Genomic DNA, 16,987 nt, shown 5'->3' on the forward strand with positions numbered 1-16,987 from the left:
TACGACAAAAATACTACAAAACACACACACACAGTAATACCTTACTACAGAAATACCACAGATATACATCAAAAATTCTACAATAGACATACCACAAAATACAACAGAAATAGTACAAAAATACGAAAAAAGTAATAATAGAGTATTTTTTACAAAAACACTGAAATCATTAAAGTACTGTAATACGACAAAAATACTACAGAAATACAACAAAAAAATCCACTATCATAATACAACAAAAAATACTATAGAAATACTAAGAATTTACTGCTATGGAAAAATTACCGAGATAACTACTGCAGAAATAGTACAAAAACAAAACTACATTAATACTACAAAAAAAACTACTGAACGTCAACAAAAGTCCGACTACAGCAATACTATAAAAACACTTTTGAAAAAGTACAACTATTGTAACGCTTGAAAACTAAATATCAAATGAAGTGCTTAATATAAGGGCTGTATATATTATTTTGCTTTAATTGTGCTTGTTTAGAAACCAATTTGATAAAACTTTTTTAATTCAAAAGAACTATACCACGTAAATGTCTGTATATTTATTCCCACATTTAAAAATGGGATCTTTTTCCAAAGTCGGACCGATGATCCAAAATTTGTGACCCAATGCGGCCCCCGACACCAAATAGTTGCCCACCCCTGGAGTAAAACATTGAATGAGTTAACAAGTAACAAGTAATTGAGGGCTCCAAATCTAATTGTGTTTAGGGCCCCATGAAGGCTCGGGCCCGCCGTCGGTATAGACGTCAAAAGTCTACGGAGGTTTTAAAAATTTGATTAAGAAAATAAGACTGCAATAACACGTAAAACCACGCGAGGGCAAAAAAATGCCATTTGATGTCTGTAAACCTGGAAATGAAGCCGAGAAGAAAAAACGGCGATTTTGTTTGCGGAAGTAAGAGTCTGAAAAATATCAAAATACGTTTTCCCCTATATTATCATAAAAATGCTACATACATCACAATCTGAAGCGCAGACTGGTGGACGAACGATTCAATACCATAACGGCATCAAACCGTGGACAGTAATGGTGCTGGCAATTCTTGTTTCTACCACAGTTGTATTCGCCGTCGGCGCCTTTTGTGCACTCTTGGATCCCATTCTCCAAGGTAAATACGACAATGTTTCTTTTCTCTTACTTTTAACCCACAATAAATATACATATGTAGATAGAAAATGGTGATTGTTTGTGTGCAGTATGTGGCACTTGATGGGACAGAAACTTTGTCCAGTTTAAATTCATTTTGGATTTAAAGGGACAGTCTGTAATATTTAGGGCCACCTAGTCAGAGGTGGGTAGAGTAGCCCAAAGTTTCACTTGAGTAAAAGTACTGTTACTTCAAAATAATATAACTGAAGTAGAAGTATAAAATATTCATCCAAATTATTACTTGAATAAAAGTAAGAAGTTTTGTGACATCCATTCTTTTATCTCAGTGAGTCAGGTCTCCACAGTTTAGTGTGCCAGAGTCCTCCATCGGAAGATATAGTTGAGTTTCATCTGCGTAGCAATGGAAATTGATATTACACTTGTGATTAATATCACCTAATGGAAGCATGTAAATGCTGAAAAGAAGGGGGCCAAGTACTGAACCCTGCGGAACACCACAGGGAACACCAAAGGTCTAAGATGTAATTTCACTGTATGTAACATAGGATGGTTCCTGAGAGGCCAATCCATTTTCCAGCCGATCTAGTAAGACATTATGGTCCACAGTGTCAAAAGGTCCAGCAGCAGAAACAGTGATAAAGCGCCGGAGTCCATTCCCGGTAGAAGACGATTGGTTACCTTAACCAGGGCTGCCTCAGTAGAGTGATTGAGCCTTAATCCCGATTGCATACATTTTAAAAAGATTGTTCTCATGAATATGAAAATGATCTGCATTTATATAGCGCTTTTCAAGTCAAGACTTCCCAAAGCGCTTTAATAAAGTCTGCACTTGGACAGTTTGTTTGGGTGACCACTATATAGTGTGTGTGTGTGTGTGAGAGAGAGAGGCCACAGCATTAATACACTGCGCATACAGTACAATTAAAAAAAAAAAAAGGAAACTCGTTTCTAACGCTTCTCACAAGCACTACCAGATGGTTTTTTGGGTCACTGGTCAAATTTGAATAAAAGAAAAGAAGTCTCTGACAAAATAAATGTCCCAGCAAAAACAGACGCGCGTACGTATGGGGGGGATTTAAGTAATGGGTTTGATGTAGCCTAATGTAGCAGAGTACAGGTTCTCATTCCCAAATCTACTCAAGCATAAGTATTAAGTATAGGAATTTAAAAAATACTCCTAGAAGTACATAATGCCCGATGTCGCTGCCATGTCTGACTGGTATCTTGCTGATACGCTGTGCTCATTTGGCACTGGTTTTCATTCACATTAAACAATACAGTGCTATCTTGCGGTCGGATATTGCACAGTATACCTTTAAGGATTTTCATATATATTTTTTACAGCAACCTTTAGTGTCCTTTCATGATTTACAAATTAAATCCAATAAAGATGTGTTTTTGCCTTGTGAAAATGAGCAGTTGGTCAATTAATTATTGAACAAATGCTATTACTATTGTTGTCTTATTGCATCTAAATGTGAATTTTCACAGAGCTGCGAGTAGGCAGAGTAAAAAAAGAGGATGGGACAGAAGTGAGGATGTTGGGTGAGTTTGTTAAGGACAATGTCTTCATTACTGACCATGCAATAATTTGCCCTTGATTGTAGGTAATGTTACTCACGCACAAGTATGTTAGCGATTGGTGATAACTATCGCTTATATGTGCAACTGATTCACAGTTATTTATTTTGTTTTTATGTTTTAGGTTTCTGGAGTATCCTGGTACTCTCTTTTTTAGCAGGATTCAGTTGCTACCTCTTCTCGTGGACTTTAACTTACCTCAACTCCTACAAACAAGGCCTTTCGCCACCAACACTGCTTGCATTGTTCAGGTATACGTATATTTTGGGGCGAATAAATGTAAGTACGCAAACCTTTTTTTTCTACTTTCAGAAATAAACAAAACCAAGATTTTCTCCTTGATTATGGCACGGCTCTTCTTAACGGCGCCCTGGCAACATTTACCGTTATTTGGACCTTGACCTGATTTTTATTTGGATCTCTTTGATGCAAAACCTTCAGCCCACAATACTTTTCAACAAGAAACTAATTCCATCTCAGTGGAGTGTGTTTTATCTCATTCAATTAAGACTAAACACATTTTTTGATAGGAAAACAGACAGTCAAATTGAAAAAGGTAGAGAGTTCTATCAAAAGCTACAGGCCACGAGCAGCGTAATCCAAGGACTCCACAGCAGGAGGGTTGGGTCAGAGGAGAGAACAGCCAATTGGGCCCATTCTATCAAATAAATGCAGAATATATATCATGAATGCAGTAGTTGTCAACATTTTTGTCTCTAGACCCCAAGTTACAAAGTTCACAGACGGCTTAACTGCGAGTCTTGGCGGCGCCACTTCCTATGGTGTGTCTTTAATGAATGTCCTGAACATTGAACGTTTTGACAAAGCACTTCCGAGTTACAATTCATTGTCTGAAAGTGATAAACAAATTTTAGTTTTTGATTATTTGATCAACCAATCAGCATCATTGAGGTGGAATTATATTACATTTCATTGCAATGAAATCGGGTAAGAAAAAAACAACAAAATAATATCACAGACAATCTTTACAATGCTGTTTCCTAAGTGTGTAAACATGGAAACAGACCATTCCTCACTCACACACCCATTTGTTGGGATCGCAACTCACCAACAAACTAGTTTAACTTCAAAAATATCTAGTACATTCTATGTAATATTTTCCTGTAACTTGTGAAAAACTGTATAGTGATTCCTTCATATTCGAAATGAGAATGTGGAGAGCATTACTAAGTACACATACAGTATTGCTTTCAATTTTAAGGCATCTTATTGAAAACTTAGTAATGGCATCTTGTATGTCTGTGTAGTCAATTTTTTCCAAAAACAAACAATCGTGTTTTATGAGTGGCACAAGTGCTGAGTTGCAGGTAAACAAGCATTAGAAAAGCACAGGGGAGTTTGCTGTGAAGAGTCCTCACATCTTGACGCCATCATGACATGACGTCTGTGTCTGCTGGAATCCCAGACGGAACTTCTTGGTCGGAGTGATGCCTGGCGGCCATTTTGAAAAGCCCGGCAAAGAGGAATACAGCAGAGATGACGGCAAAGTAGCCGACATAAATGTAAAACTAATGTAGGAAAACAGAGGCACAACAGTAGTAGAATATTAGTGAAATTTAACTTCTAACTAAGTAGTTACTACATGAGGTCAATTTGAGACCTGGGTGAAGACATCCAAGCCCAGGCCAGCCGAATCCACCACTACCAGAGTGAGCAGAGATTGCAGAAGCAGAGCCACGAAGGTATTGATGCCGAACACCAAGGCGTAGCGTTGCATGTCCAGATTGGAGGCGATTTGATATCTGGCAGATGAAAAGACAAAGCAAGTTAGTTGGGCTATCTTGTGTATTAACACAACAAACTGGTGAGAAAGGAGATGGCCAGTGAAAGTAATGTTCCATGAATGGCTTAAGACCTTCTGATATATTTTTTTGGTGATGAAAAGCTTTGGTATGGCTCATAAGAAAAAAATAATAATAATTTTAGCTTGCTGAGTCGGGGTTTTTTTTTTTTACTGCTAGCAGCTGGGCTCAGTCCCAGTGGAACTGCACATACATTTCTCCCTTAATCCCATTTTTATCTCAAAGCACCACCGCAATTAGGGACTAACTATATTGACCCTTTGCACGTGATTTCACGTTGCCTGCCTGGCAGAATGAGAGCCATGACGGACGGCAAGAGGTACCCTAGCAGACAGCACTTGAATGGACTTGAGTTGAAACAAATATCAATTACCAGGACAGAAGAATATAACCAACACTTCTTTCATGGTGATTTATTGCTGTACAGTGAGCTGCACCAACAGGCAAGGTTCTTAGCCCGATTTGAAATTCTACTGTATCCTTTTTGATGGAGACAGAAGACGTCATCTGCGAATCAAACTGAGGGACTCGCGGCCCTCAAATAATTCCAGGATTTGCAGCGGGCATTTTTTTTACAAGGTACGTTTGATGCATTTCCAATCACTTTTATGTATAGTAGATACGAGTCTTGTGGCTAACCTTGACTTGCCTGCAGAAGAATCTCACTTAACGTTATCGCGCAGTCTGTATTTCCTCTGCTTCTCAGCGCTGCCTTTCCGACAGAACGAGCGTCACAATTGTAGTCTGTATAACGTATTCATTCAGGAATATAAACAAAAAAACAAATGCGCTTTCACATGGAAGGGGTGAGATTCTGCTGGGAGTGGAAATTAGCCACAACAAGTCATACCAAATACACTGTACTACTGTAGTTAAAATAAAAATGACAATTTGAGCAGCTTTCGGTTACGGTCAATTTGAGATTTGATGACCCCCTGAGTAACACATTAGCATACGCAGCTAACGTCAGTGTCTTACCTTTACCATAATGAGGTGCCTCCCTTTGTCAGTGAGAAACGTGTACCAGTAACCTAACTAGCTACGAACTGGTAAGCATCCAGACTTTTACAAGCTTTTAGATCAGCACCAGTGTATAGGGATACTCCATTTACAATATATAGATGGTTTGGACTAAAGTCGAGCATACTGGATGATTTGTTGGGATGAGTGATTATGTCAGGAGGAAGACTGTATAAATCGGTAGCTATCTCTGCTAATGCTATCCTCAGTTTTTCTAAATGGCACTCTTTATGCTTCCCGACAAGGTGAGCCACCTCATCCGACAGCTGCACAATATTTGTCAGACTAGTCATGGCCAATGGTATTGAATTGAATAGTTTTTGTTGTCTACTGTTGACTGGCATGACCCACTATTTACTGCTGTCCATCATGGTGTCTTCACTTGGTTAGGTCACATGTGTGCAAAAGGTCAATGCAAATGGTGGATGACATAACCCCCACCTCTCTATACTCACGTGGCAACAGTGATGAGCAGCATATAGGTGGCTCTGAATAAGACATAGGTTCCGTAACTGAGCCAGATGCTCTTCAACGCCACCATGACCAGCACGCATGCTGCCATGAGCAGCGAGAGGCCACACAAGGCCAGCTCTCCCCACACAGCCCAGCGAACAGGCAGGTGGCCCACCAGGAGGGCTGCAACAGCACCTAAAGACACGCAACTTAGGAGACGATTTCGACAATTGCATAAACAAAATAAGAACAGGGTTCCCTGGGGTTTTTCCAGTTAAATTTAAGATTTTTAAAAACCTTTTTAAGTCGACATCCAATTAAATTCAACAGCACCTATTCTGGCATGCAGACCCGGGAGCCAAGCCGTGACGGACCATGGCGCCTGACGCCACCTAGACGCGATGGAAGTGACCCTAAAGCCCCACCACACGCCAAAGGAGAAGGAAAGGTATTAAATAATCTGCGTCTGAGGTCCGGTTTGCAAGGACGGCTAGACCACACTGGCACCATTTCCCCCTGACTGGTGCCCGCCCTGGCCATTGCCAAGTCTGGACTGTGGCAGCCGTGAGCTAAACCGCGCAGGGGTCTTGGACGGGTTCAAACCAACCAAGCGAATAGGACTGAATACGGTTTTCAGGACCCCGCAGGAACCCTGTAAGAATCTTCCCATACCAAGCAATGTGGACAATGTCTCCACATAGCCATTGTAGATGTCATATTCACTGGACGGGCGAATGTTCTCCCATAGCACTTGGGAGTAGTTGAGAACCTGAAAGTATCCACACGTTGCCAGTGCCCACCACAGTGACCAGGCCAGTAGGGGACCTCTTCGATAACAGTGCAGGAAGTCAGCTAAAAGCGCCTTCAAGACTTCTGAGGGACCGCCGCTTTTGTTGGTGTCCTCGGACGACTGAGAGGCCTGCAAAGGATAATTTGTTGGCATGCAATTTTGGAGAACAAACGTTCGGTGCAGTGAAAGGACTAAAAATAATTATAGTTATAGGGCGGCATTTAGCTCAGGAGGTAGTACGCTCGTCTTGGGATCAAGAGATCGCAGGATCGATTCCCGGCTCCTCCGTGCAGGTCGGCGCCTTGCATGGCCACTATTGGTGTGTGAGAGTGTGTGTGAATGGGTAAGTGTGAAGCACATTGTAAAGCGCTTTGGGAGGTCTACATTGACTATATAAATGCAGATCATTTACCATTTATACCAGCTCAGTAGCCTAGATGGTAAGGCGCCCGCTTTGAGACTGGGAGGTCGGTGGTTCGCGCCCCGGCCGAGTCATTCCTAAGACTTAAAAAGTGGTCGGCGGCGCCCTCTGTTGGCTGCGGCTGCATCGGCTCGCTACAACGGGTCAGGTGCAATCGACATTTCGTTCTGTGTACATTGTTACACAGAATGACAATACAAGGAAATTATTATTATTATTATTATTATTATTTATAGTTTAATTTGTTATTACACGTGTAAGGCACAAGATGGCAACAGAGCACCACGTAAAGCACTTGGATGAATGTACAATAATCCGTTGTTTATCACGGGCTTACTTACAAAAAGGCCCCGCAATAATCAAATCCCGCTAAGTAGAAACCTTTATTTATTTATTCATTTATCAAATATTATACATTGAAACCAAAGAAAAAAATCAAATTTACAGACTCAAGCATTTGTTTGACAAACAAAAGTACTGTACATTATAAAGAAATCACAAATAAATTCTGTACTACAAAAAATATTTTTGCTACATATATTACACCAAGGGGAGGAAATTATTTTAGGACAAAAAGACTTTTACTTCGCATAATACTTTGTCGGCATTGTGTAGACGTTATAAATTTACCTTCAGGGGTCTGCAACCCAAAATGTTGAGCCATTATTGACCCAAAAAGACCCGCGGGAAAATAATAGCCTTATGTAAGCCTGTATCTATCTATATTCGGGGAGGAAACATGAGGAATGTGTCCTGATTGCAAACAATTTTGAAAAAGTGTCAGGGAGCCACAAGGGAGGACCAAAGAGCCACATAATGCGCCAGAGTAAGTTTGGTGATAAAGCATCTTCCTTTGCCTTTTGTTGTTTTAGAACAAGGGTGCCCATCTACCAATCGCAACAACAGTGTCATCAGCCTCTCATCTCCTCATTATAAAATTTTAAGTGAAGAGATGAGAGGGTGATATATTTTATACTGAGTATAAATTAGGTTTATCCCTTTCTAAAGTCCAGGATTATCTCCTCCGTTTTAAGGTGTTCAGTGGGAGGTTGGTTGCGGAGCACCACGCCGTTAGTCTTTTACACTGAGAATAGAATACTTCACCTGATTGACATACAGAGTAGCCATTCTGACATCTGACAATTTTTGACACACAAGTCTGCAACGGAGTTGTGAAGTTAGCCTCCATACTATATCTCCTAAGAAGTGGGAAGGTGCTTTATATTTGTTGGGGTATAGTGTCACCTGGCGTTCAAATCCAATATGACAGCAGAGACGTCAAATAACAAAACGGGCATCTAAAGTTTGTGTACAAAATCTATAATTTATTACAGGTATCTTTTAAAATAAGATTATATTTAAATAATATTAATGTTTTACTTGAAATGCAATGATTGTTTTATAATGAAAAGTTCAAATGAAATTATATATATATATATATATATATATATATATATATATATATATATATATACCAGCTCAGTAGCCTAGATGGTAGGGCGCCCGCTTTGAGACTGGGAGGTCGCTGGTTCGCGCCTCGGCCGAGTCATACCTAAGACTTATAACATTGGTAAAATGGCGGCGCCCTCTGTCTGCTGCGGCTGCATCGGCTCGCTACAACGGGTCAGGTGTATCGACATTTCGTTCTTACAAAGAATGACAATACAAAGGAAATTATTATTATTATTATATGGGCAGCACGGCGGCGCAGTGGTTAGCGCTTGTGCGGCACAGTTCATGTCATGGGAACCTGTCGTGGGTTCAAATCCAGCTCCAGACTTCCTGTGCGGAGCTTGTATGTTCTCCCCGTGCTTGCGTGGGTTTCCTCCGGGCACTCCGGTTTCCTCCCACATTCCAAAAACATGCATTTCAGGTGAATTGGCCGTAGGTGTGAATGTGCGAATGAGTTGTCTGTCCCTGTGTGCCCTGCAATTGGGTGGCAACCAGTTCAGGGTGTCCCCTGCCCACTGCCCGGAGATGGCTGGGATGGGCTCCAGCCCCCCCGCGACCCTAATGAGGATAAGCGGTACGGCTAATGAGAGATGAGATGAGATATATATATATATATATATATACACACATTTGCAGCTACAGTTTATCAGTATGCCTTAGATATGAAAAATGCTAACAGTAATTCAATTAACTATAGGTATGTGTTGGAATTTCAGTGATTAGCACAAATATATGTATTTGTATAATTTTAGTATTGATTCATCCATCCATCCATTATCCTCACCACTTATCCTCAGTAGGGTCGCGAGAGTGCTGGAGCCCATTCCAGCTATCTTAGGGCAGTGGGCAGGGGACAGGGGACACCCTGAACTGGTTGCCAGCCAGTCGCAGGGCACATAGGGACGCTCAGTTACCCCTAAGGGCAATTTGGACCGGCCAATTAACCTAACATGCATGGTTTTAGAATGTGGGAGGAAACCTGAGTGCCCGGAGGAAACCCACGTAAGCACGGGGAGAACATGCAAACTCCACACAGGAGGTTCGATCTCATGACCTCACAACTGTGCCGCACACGTGCTAACCACTGCATCATCGTGCTGCCAGTATTGATTTAATGTTTTTTAATTCATTGAACTACAACAGTGGTATAGGTAATATACATTTTTTGTGCTAGGTTGATGATGTTTTACTTCGAGACTGAAAGTATCTACGCCTTCCTTGACTGACTTTTTTGTAAGTAGCTTGCAAGCTGAAAAAGTATGAGCACCTCTGTACTAGAGCATTTTGTTGACATGATGGCTTTAAAGGAACTTGAAATTGAAAAAGTTTTGTGCAAACATAATGTAGAGTGTCACGCTGTTTTACGTAAATGCACTACTACGACTGCAACGCCATTGACACACAGGCAGTCACAGACAGAAAAGGGTCTGAAAAACTGTTTATCCAATCAGAATGCAGGACACAGTGTACGATGAGCAAAAGTAGCGATAAGTAAACCACAATACAGCAAAAGATAACTGTACTTTTAGCGGCATCAAAATACAACAAAGATGGCCGCAGAGCTATAATTTTATCAAAGTATTCAGAGAAGGTCTTAGTCACTATATCCCCTCATTGCATTGTCATACTCACAGTGGATATTTCCCGGTTGTCCAGCAGCCCCTTGTTGACCACCTTGTCCATGAGGGCGTCACTGCTGTACTCACTCTGCCTCTCAGTCGTTCTCTCAGGTTTCTTGTGGAAAAACAAGCTCCTCTTTGGCATGGGCAGAAACCAAGGTGGGACAAAGGCCACAGTGGCCATTGCCAACGTGGCCCACACAAGGTGCACCAATTGCACTTTGGCCACGGTGAGGAGAAGCTGGCCGCTCAGCGAGCCGGCAGCCGAGCCAAAAAGAGCGATGCTGCGGCAATAAGCAGTCACCCTGCGGTAGTACGCAGGCTCCACCAGGCTGTAGATGTACGAGAAGTAGGCCACCTCCGAGGCAGTGGCTAGTCCGAAGAAAAACTCTAGAAGTTGCATGGCGCGGAGGCCCTGTGCTTTGGCCAACATCACATAGGTCACCACAAAGCTCGTCGCCTGCAACAGCAACACTGGCTTATAACGAAGATAGTCTGTGGCCAGGAAGATGGGGAACAGTAATGCCAAGTAAGAATACGTCCAAATTGGATACATTTCGCTGACAACCTGTAAAGAAAGGCAAGAATTTGTTACAAATGTTAAGAAAAAGTTTTTATCATAGTACATTTGTAGTTTTTGGGGGGTGATGGCGCTAGCAACAATTTTCTTTTTCATTTATAGATTCACCTTTAAATCACTATTGTATATAACGAAATGCAAAATATCTATTGAAAATAAATAAATCTAATCAAATTTATAGCCGGTGGTCTCGAACTTGTGGCCCGCGGGCTGCCACCACCACAATACGTAAGTTGAATATTAGTGCAGCCTACACGAGTTTGATATACAGGACTGTCTCAGAAAATTAGAATATTGTGATAAAGTTCTTTATTTTCTGTAATGCAATTAAAAAAACAAAAATGTCATACATTCTGGATTCATTACACATCAACTGAACTATTTCAAGCCTTTTATTATTTGAATATTGCTGATTTTGGCTTACAGCTGAAAAAAACTCAAAAATCCTATCTCAAAATATTAGAATACTTCCTCAGACCAAGTAAAAAAATAATTTTATAACAGCAAAACTAAATCAAACATTTGAAAATGTCCATTGATGCACTCAGTACTTGGTTGGGAATCCTTTTGCACGGATTACTGCATCAATCCGGCGTGGCATGGAGGCAATCAGCCTGTGGCATTGCTGAGGTGTTATCGATGCCCAGGATGCTTCGATAGCGGCCTTCAGCTCATTTGCATTTGTAGGTCTGGTGTCTTTCATCTTCTTCTTAACTATACCCCACAAATTCTCGATGGGGTTCAGGTCAGGGGAATTAGCAGGCCAATCAAGGACAGTGATGCCATGGTCAGTGCACCAGTTACTGGTGGTTTTGGCACTCTGGGCAGGTGCCAGATCATGCTGGAAAATGAAATCCTCATCTCCTTAGAGCTTTTTAGCAGATGGAAGCATGTAGTGCTCTAAAATCTCTTGGTACACAGTTGCATTTACTCTGGACTTGATGAAACACAGTGGACCAACACCAGCAGCTGACATGGCTCCCCAAACCATTGCTGACTGTGGGAACTTCACACTGGATTTCAAGCAACTTGGATTTTGCTCTTCTCCAGCCTTTCTCCAGACTCTGGCGCCTTGACTTCCAAATGAGATGCAAAACTTGCTTTTGTCTGAAAAGAGGACTTTGGACCACTCTGCAACTGTCCAGTGCTTCTTCTCCATAGCCCAAGTCAGACGCTTCTTCCGTTGTCATGAGTTCAGAAGTGGCTTGACCATGGGAATACGGCTATTGTAGCCCATTTCCCAGACACGTCTGTGAACTGTGGCTTTTGAGACCTGGACTCCAGCTTCAGCCCACTGTCTTTGAAGCTCCCCCAAATTCTGGAAGCGGCTCTTCTTCACAATTTTGTTAAGGCTGCGGTCATCTCTCTTGGTTGTGCAGCGTTTCCGGACACATTTTTCCCTTCCAACAGACTTTTTGTGGATATGCTTTGAAACTGCACTCTGTGAACAGCCTGCTCTTTGAGAAATTTCTTTTTGTGTCTTACCCTCCTGATGGAGGGCATCAATGATGGTCCTCTGGACAGCAGTCAGAACAGCAGTCTTCCCCATACTTGTGATTTAGTTTACTGAACCAAGCTGAGTGTTTTTAAGGCTCAGGAAACCCTCGCAAGGAGTTTCGAGTTAATTAGATGATTCAGGTGATTAGTTGAATAGCCTACTTGTATACTTTTTCATGATATTCTAATATTTTGAGATAGGATTTTTGAGTTTTCTTAAGCTGTAAGCAAAATTCAGCAATATTAAAATAATAAAAGGCTTGAAATAGTTCAGTTGATGTGTAATGAATCCAGAATGTATGACATTTGTGTTTTTTTAATTGCATTACAGAAAATAAAGAACTTTATCACAATATTCTAATTTTCTGAGACAGTCCTGTAGACGGTAACCTGCCTCTGTGTTAATTAGTTATGCAGGGGTTGAAATTGGGACCAATTCACCCGCAAACACAGCCATAATTAGTGCATGTGGGGGAAAAACACAATTAGCCCGCAAAACATGAGGTCTTTTTGGAGTGTGTTTTAAATGCGGTGTTTGAAAAGCTGGCCCCTACCATGGAAAGTGTGAGACGGGGCGAGACAGACAGTACAGTACAGTGTATACTACAATCTTTTTAAAAAGCCTATTCGATTAATTAACCGCTTCATTTTGTTTGCAATTAATTCGCAAAATATTTCATTCAATTTGGAACTGGGAATAAGAGGCCGCTAAAGGCAGGTCGCGGAAGATCCTTGCCCCTGTAGAACTGAAGTTCAAAGGACGGTGGATGCATCTGGCAGATTTTTGATTAGTTTATGCCTTTTAGCCAAGTGTGTTGAATGTGTTTTCTCGACTTGGTTACAAAACACAACTTTGCTGCATTTCCTTGTGTCATGTCAGGAGTCAAACACAAAATTGCATTTAATATTTAATGATAAAATACATTATTTTCAAGAAGCAATGTTCAGAACACTACATGTAAAATGTCAACTTATTCTCAGAAAGTTACAAGTTTAAGTCTATTATTGGACACAATTTAATCTTAATCGTTAGAATTTGATGAAATTATTTACATATTTGGTTTCTTAAATCTTATTTGCGGAATTTGTATTATTGTATAATTGATTTTATACAAAATAATACTTAAAATGAGTGAATAATGTTTTACTAGGTTCTAACTGTTTCCGTTATTTTTTAGAAAATAAAAATAAAAAAATTCAGCAAAATTAGTTTGAGGATTTCATTATTCTCTTGTAGTGCAACCTCAAACAGCTTTATCAAATAAAATACATTGTTTAACATATTTCATATCTCTTGAGCAGATAGAGTACCGCATTTTCCGCACTATAAGGCGCACTGGGTTATAGGGCGCACCCCGAAAAAAATCGTTTTTGGTCCTTTTTTTTGATATTCATAAGACGCACCAGATTATAGGGCGCTACAATGGGAACGTCAACAAAACAGTCAGATAGTTCAGTCAAACTTATTACCCCCTTAACATTCCCAAAGCTTGCAAGGACGCAAATACGTGTCGAGAACACGTGCGGATTGCGGTGTCCGTACGATGTCACTCAAATGCATTGTTCCATCATTCGGAAGGTTAAAGTCTTGGGATTCAAGAAATGCAACACATTCCTTAGTTTCTATTTTCTTTTTTGCTCGCAACTTTATTGTGCATACGACAATAAACACTTGGAATTGAGTTTAATTTAAAAATAGACACTCCATTCCATCCATTATCTGCACCGCTTATCACAGAAACATCGAGTTCAGTCAGAAACAAGATACAGGGACAATATAAAACCCGGAGTAGCTCACCGAAGTCGTTGTGTTCATAATAATGTAAAGCCAATGTCCTCTTATATCCGTGAGTGCAGTAAATCCAGGAGAATAAAATAATTACAAATACAGAATAGAAAAAAATGCTTTCTGTGTGCCGTCAGCCACGTGCTATACGCATTCATCTTTTTCGGCCAATTGCAGGCTTTGTTTTGGCGTTGAAGCCAAAAAGGATCCGCCTCTTGACCTCCGAATAACTTTAGCCAATAGTGATCGATTCAAATGATGATTGACACATTGGTTAGCCAATGAAACGCCGGTAAATAAATCCCAGCATACACCGCGTACTACTTGGCGTTCGGGGGAAAATCTAGTCGGCGGCTGCAAGTTAGTTGGAAAACTTAATGTTGATCCATAAATAAGGAGCACTGTATTATAAGGCGCATGGTCAGCTTTTGAAAAAAAATAAAGGCTTTTAGGTGCGCCTTATAATGCGGAAAATACGGTATAAAAAAGGGGGGAAAATAGTTATCTGCTGCCTCCTATTGATGTGGATGAAGATTACAGTTACTCCGGTGATCACTGGAAGGAAGCAAAGATACTGAAAAATGTCATGCTTTTTTTGAAAACATAAAATCGGGCAATTTCCTGCAGCACACTGTACAAGGTCTCATGGCACACTAATGTGCCCTTGAACTCAGTACTAGTATTACACTACTTTTTTAACTATGATGTGCTTTTAATTTTAACTTCAATTGCTTTTTTTGTACACTTAAATATTTTAAGTGTACCTTTATTTTGATTTTTTTCATGCAGTAGAATAATTTTGCTAGGGAAGCAAGCACAGTTGTGTACAAAGTTTAGTGTTGGGCAGATTTGTCTTGCCCCTGAAGAACAAAAAGTCTTTTCATAGCAGTAGATGTGGTGGTGGGGAGTACTTTAGATTAACCTAGAAATCCAAAGGATTTAGAATTTGCTCTCTGTTAAGATTAGAGACAAAATATACTTTTGCTAACACAGATGAAAATTACATAAAAAGTATCGTGTCAAATGCAACATGCCTTTAGGTCACAAGTACTTTTAAGTTTTGAGGGATTTTACAGAGTCAATATTGTTATAGGAATCTAACTCAAATATCTGCAAACACCCCATCACAGCCATCATACACAATCCAAAGTCTAGAGTAAGTCAAATAAAGCTGTCCTGTAAAGGTTTTTATAGATTCACGCGAAATTGACCACAAAAAGTCGAATGTTTCCATGTTATACGTATGTTATACAGAACACGGAACAGATAGTCAATCCCTTCACTTAAATTTGAGCTGATTTAAATAATCATCATCTTATCCATTTGGAGTATTGCCAGTGTGCCCAATTTGGAGGTTAGGAGATAAATGTAAGCTGTTTTGAGTATGGTTTGCAAAATGTGAAAAAAAAATTATAGTGAATGTTACAGATGGCGGAAGCAAATATTGGGCAATACTATGAGTTCGCAATGTTAAAACAGGCGTCGAATGGGTCCTGCAAACATGTTTGAAACAACTACAGGGAAGAAAAAATGATTGAGAATTTTCTAGTTCACCAACGAAAAAAAAATCGAGACCCAGAACTTGGAAACGGTATAGTGGCGTCCCGATGTGCGCAATTCCTCACCTCAGCCTCGGTCAGGTTCTTGTCTGGTCCCATCAAGTAAGCAGTAAGAAAAGGTTCCGATGGTCTCAGGTTGGAAAATAAGCCATACGCGCATAGGCACAAAGTTGGGTAAAACATAGACATGTTTTACAAAAATGACATGACCTCCACATCGACATCTATATTCACATAATTGGTCACCTCCGAGAAGGAAAAGCACACCGGTGACGACACTTCTTCGTTTGTTGTTTATCGATCACTAAGTCTTGTGGCACACTACTGCCACGAATGGTTACTGTATTGAACTGCACACAGAACGGATCTTTCTGATTTTTTAGCGTTTATTACAAATGAGGTTCAAATTACTGTACCCACCTTTCAACCTCTACGGCTCCATGCCCTTACAAACTTTTGTATTTTCCCTTACAAAATACAAAAAATTCTTACACCATATTTTTTTCGTTACATCATACATATTGTTAATTAACATTTTGTTGTGAGATACTGAATTGCTCGACATGAATGAGGTTTATTATAAAAAAGTTCAAAAATTAAATTGTGCTTGGACGTTCACTGTAGAAGGAAAAAATACAACGCAAATATAATTAAGTAGAATAATACATTTTCTTATTCAAATTATTAATTCATTTTCTGCATTAAATTATTGTTGGTAATATACTGATTAAAGGGATAACCACAAACCTGTCTTTTTTATTTTCTCTTTTTATACTTTCTTTATACAACATAATAATTCGTAATATAATGCATCAAAGCAAGTGAGCCGTATGAAAGCCGGCTCTCTTTAATGAGTTGAGCCAAAAAAGCCGGTTCTCTAAAAAGAGACGGACTTCCTTTCACTACACAAACTACCACATGAAATCCGAGGCGGCAGACGCATGCGCACAGTAGCATCAAACCGCTCGCTTTATTTGCAACGAAAAAAAACTATACAGAGATAGAAACTAACGCAAACCCATTTAGCTTGATTGATTTGCCATGTTGGGCAGCACAGCGGCGCAGTGGTAAGCGCATGTCTTGGGAATCTCCTGCGTGGGTTCAAATCCAGCTCCAGACTTCCTGTGCGGAGTTTGTATGTTCTCCCAGTGCTTGCGTGGGTTTCCTCCGGGCACTCCGGTTTCCTCACACATTCCAAAAACATACATTTCAGAAGAATTGGCTGGTCCAAATTGTCCCTAAGTGTGATTGAGCGAGTGAGTTGTCTGTCCCCGTGT

The 16,987-nt window shown here is 40.3% G+C and overlaps 2 protein-coding genes across 2 annotated transcripts; one reads left to right on the forward strand and one right to left on the reverse strand.

Annotated features, from left to right (window-relative positions):
* Positions 1-830: 830 nt before the first annotated feature.
* Positions 831-3,400, forward strand: arl6ip6 (ARF like GTPase 6 interacting protein 6). Its single transcript, XM_088331504.1, has 4 exons — positions 831-1,127; positions 2,621-2,674; positions 2,835-2,961; positions 3,023-3,400. The coding sequence occupies exons 1-4, from the start codon at positions 965-967 to the stop codon at positions 3,114-3,116; spliced, it is 438 nt and encodes a 145-aa protein (XP_088187630.1). The 5' UTR covers positions 831-964; the 3' UTR covers positions 3,117-3,400.
* A 63-nt stretch (positions 3,401-3,463) lies between these two features.
* Positions 3,464-16,018, reverse strand: slc19a2 (solute carrier family 19 member 2). The gene is made up of 6 exons (XM_088331503.1): positions 15,777-16,018; positions 10,302-10,856; positions 6,679-6,925; positions 6,009-6,201; positions 4,332-4,473; positions 3,464-4,239 (listed from the first exon to the last, which is right to left on the reverse strand). The coding sequence occupies exons 1-6, from the start codon at positions 15,897-15,899 to the stop codon at positions 4,102-4,104; spliced, it is 1,398 nt and encodes a 465-aa protein (XP_088187629.1). The 5' UTR covers positions 15,900-16,018; the 3' UTR covers positions 3,464-4,101.
* Positions 16,019-16,987: the final 969 nt, after the last annotated feature.

This window comes from Urocampus carinirostris, chromosome 3 (assembly GCF_059441175.1).
Source record: "Urocampus carinirostris isolate Australia breed hairy pipefish chromosome 3, RoL_Ucar_1.0, whole genome shotgun sequence".
NCBI lineage: Eukaryota > Metazoa > Chordata > Actinopteri > Syngnathiformes > Syngnathidae > Urocampus > Urocampus carinirostris.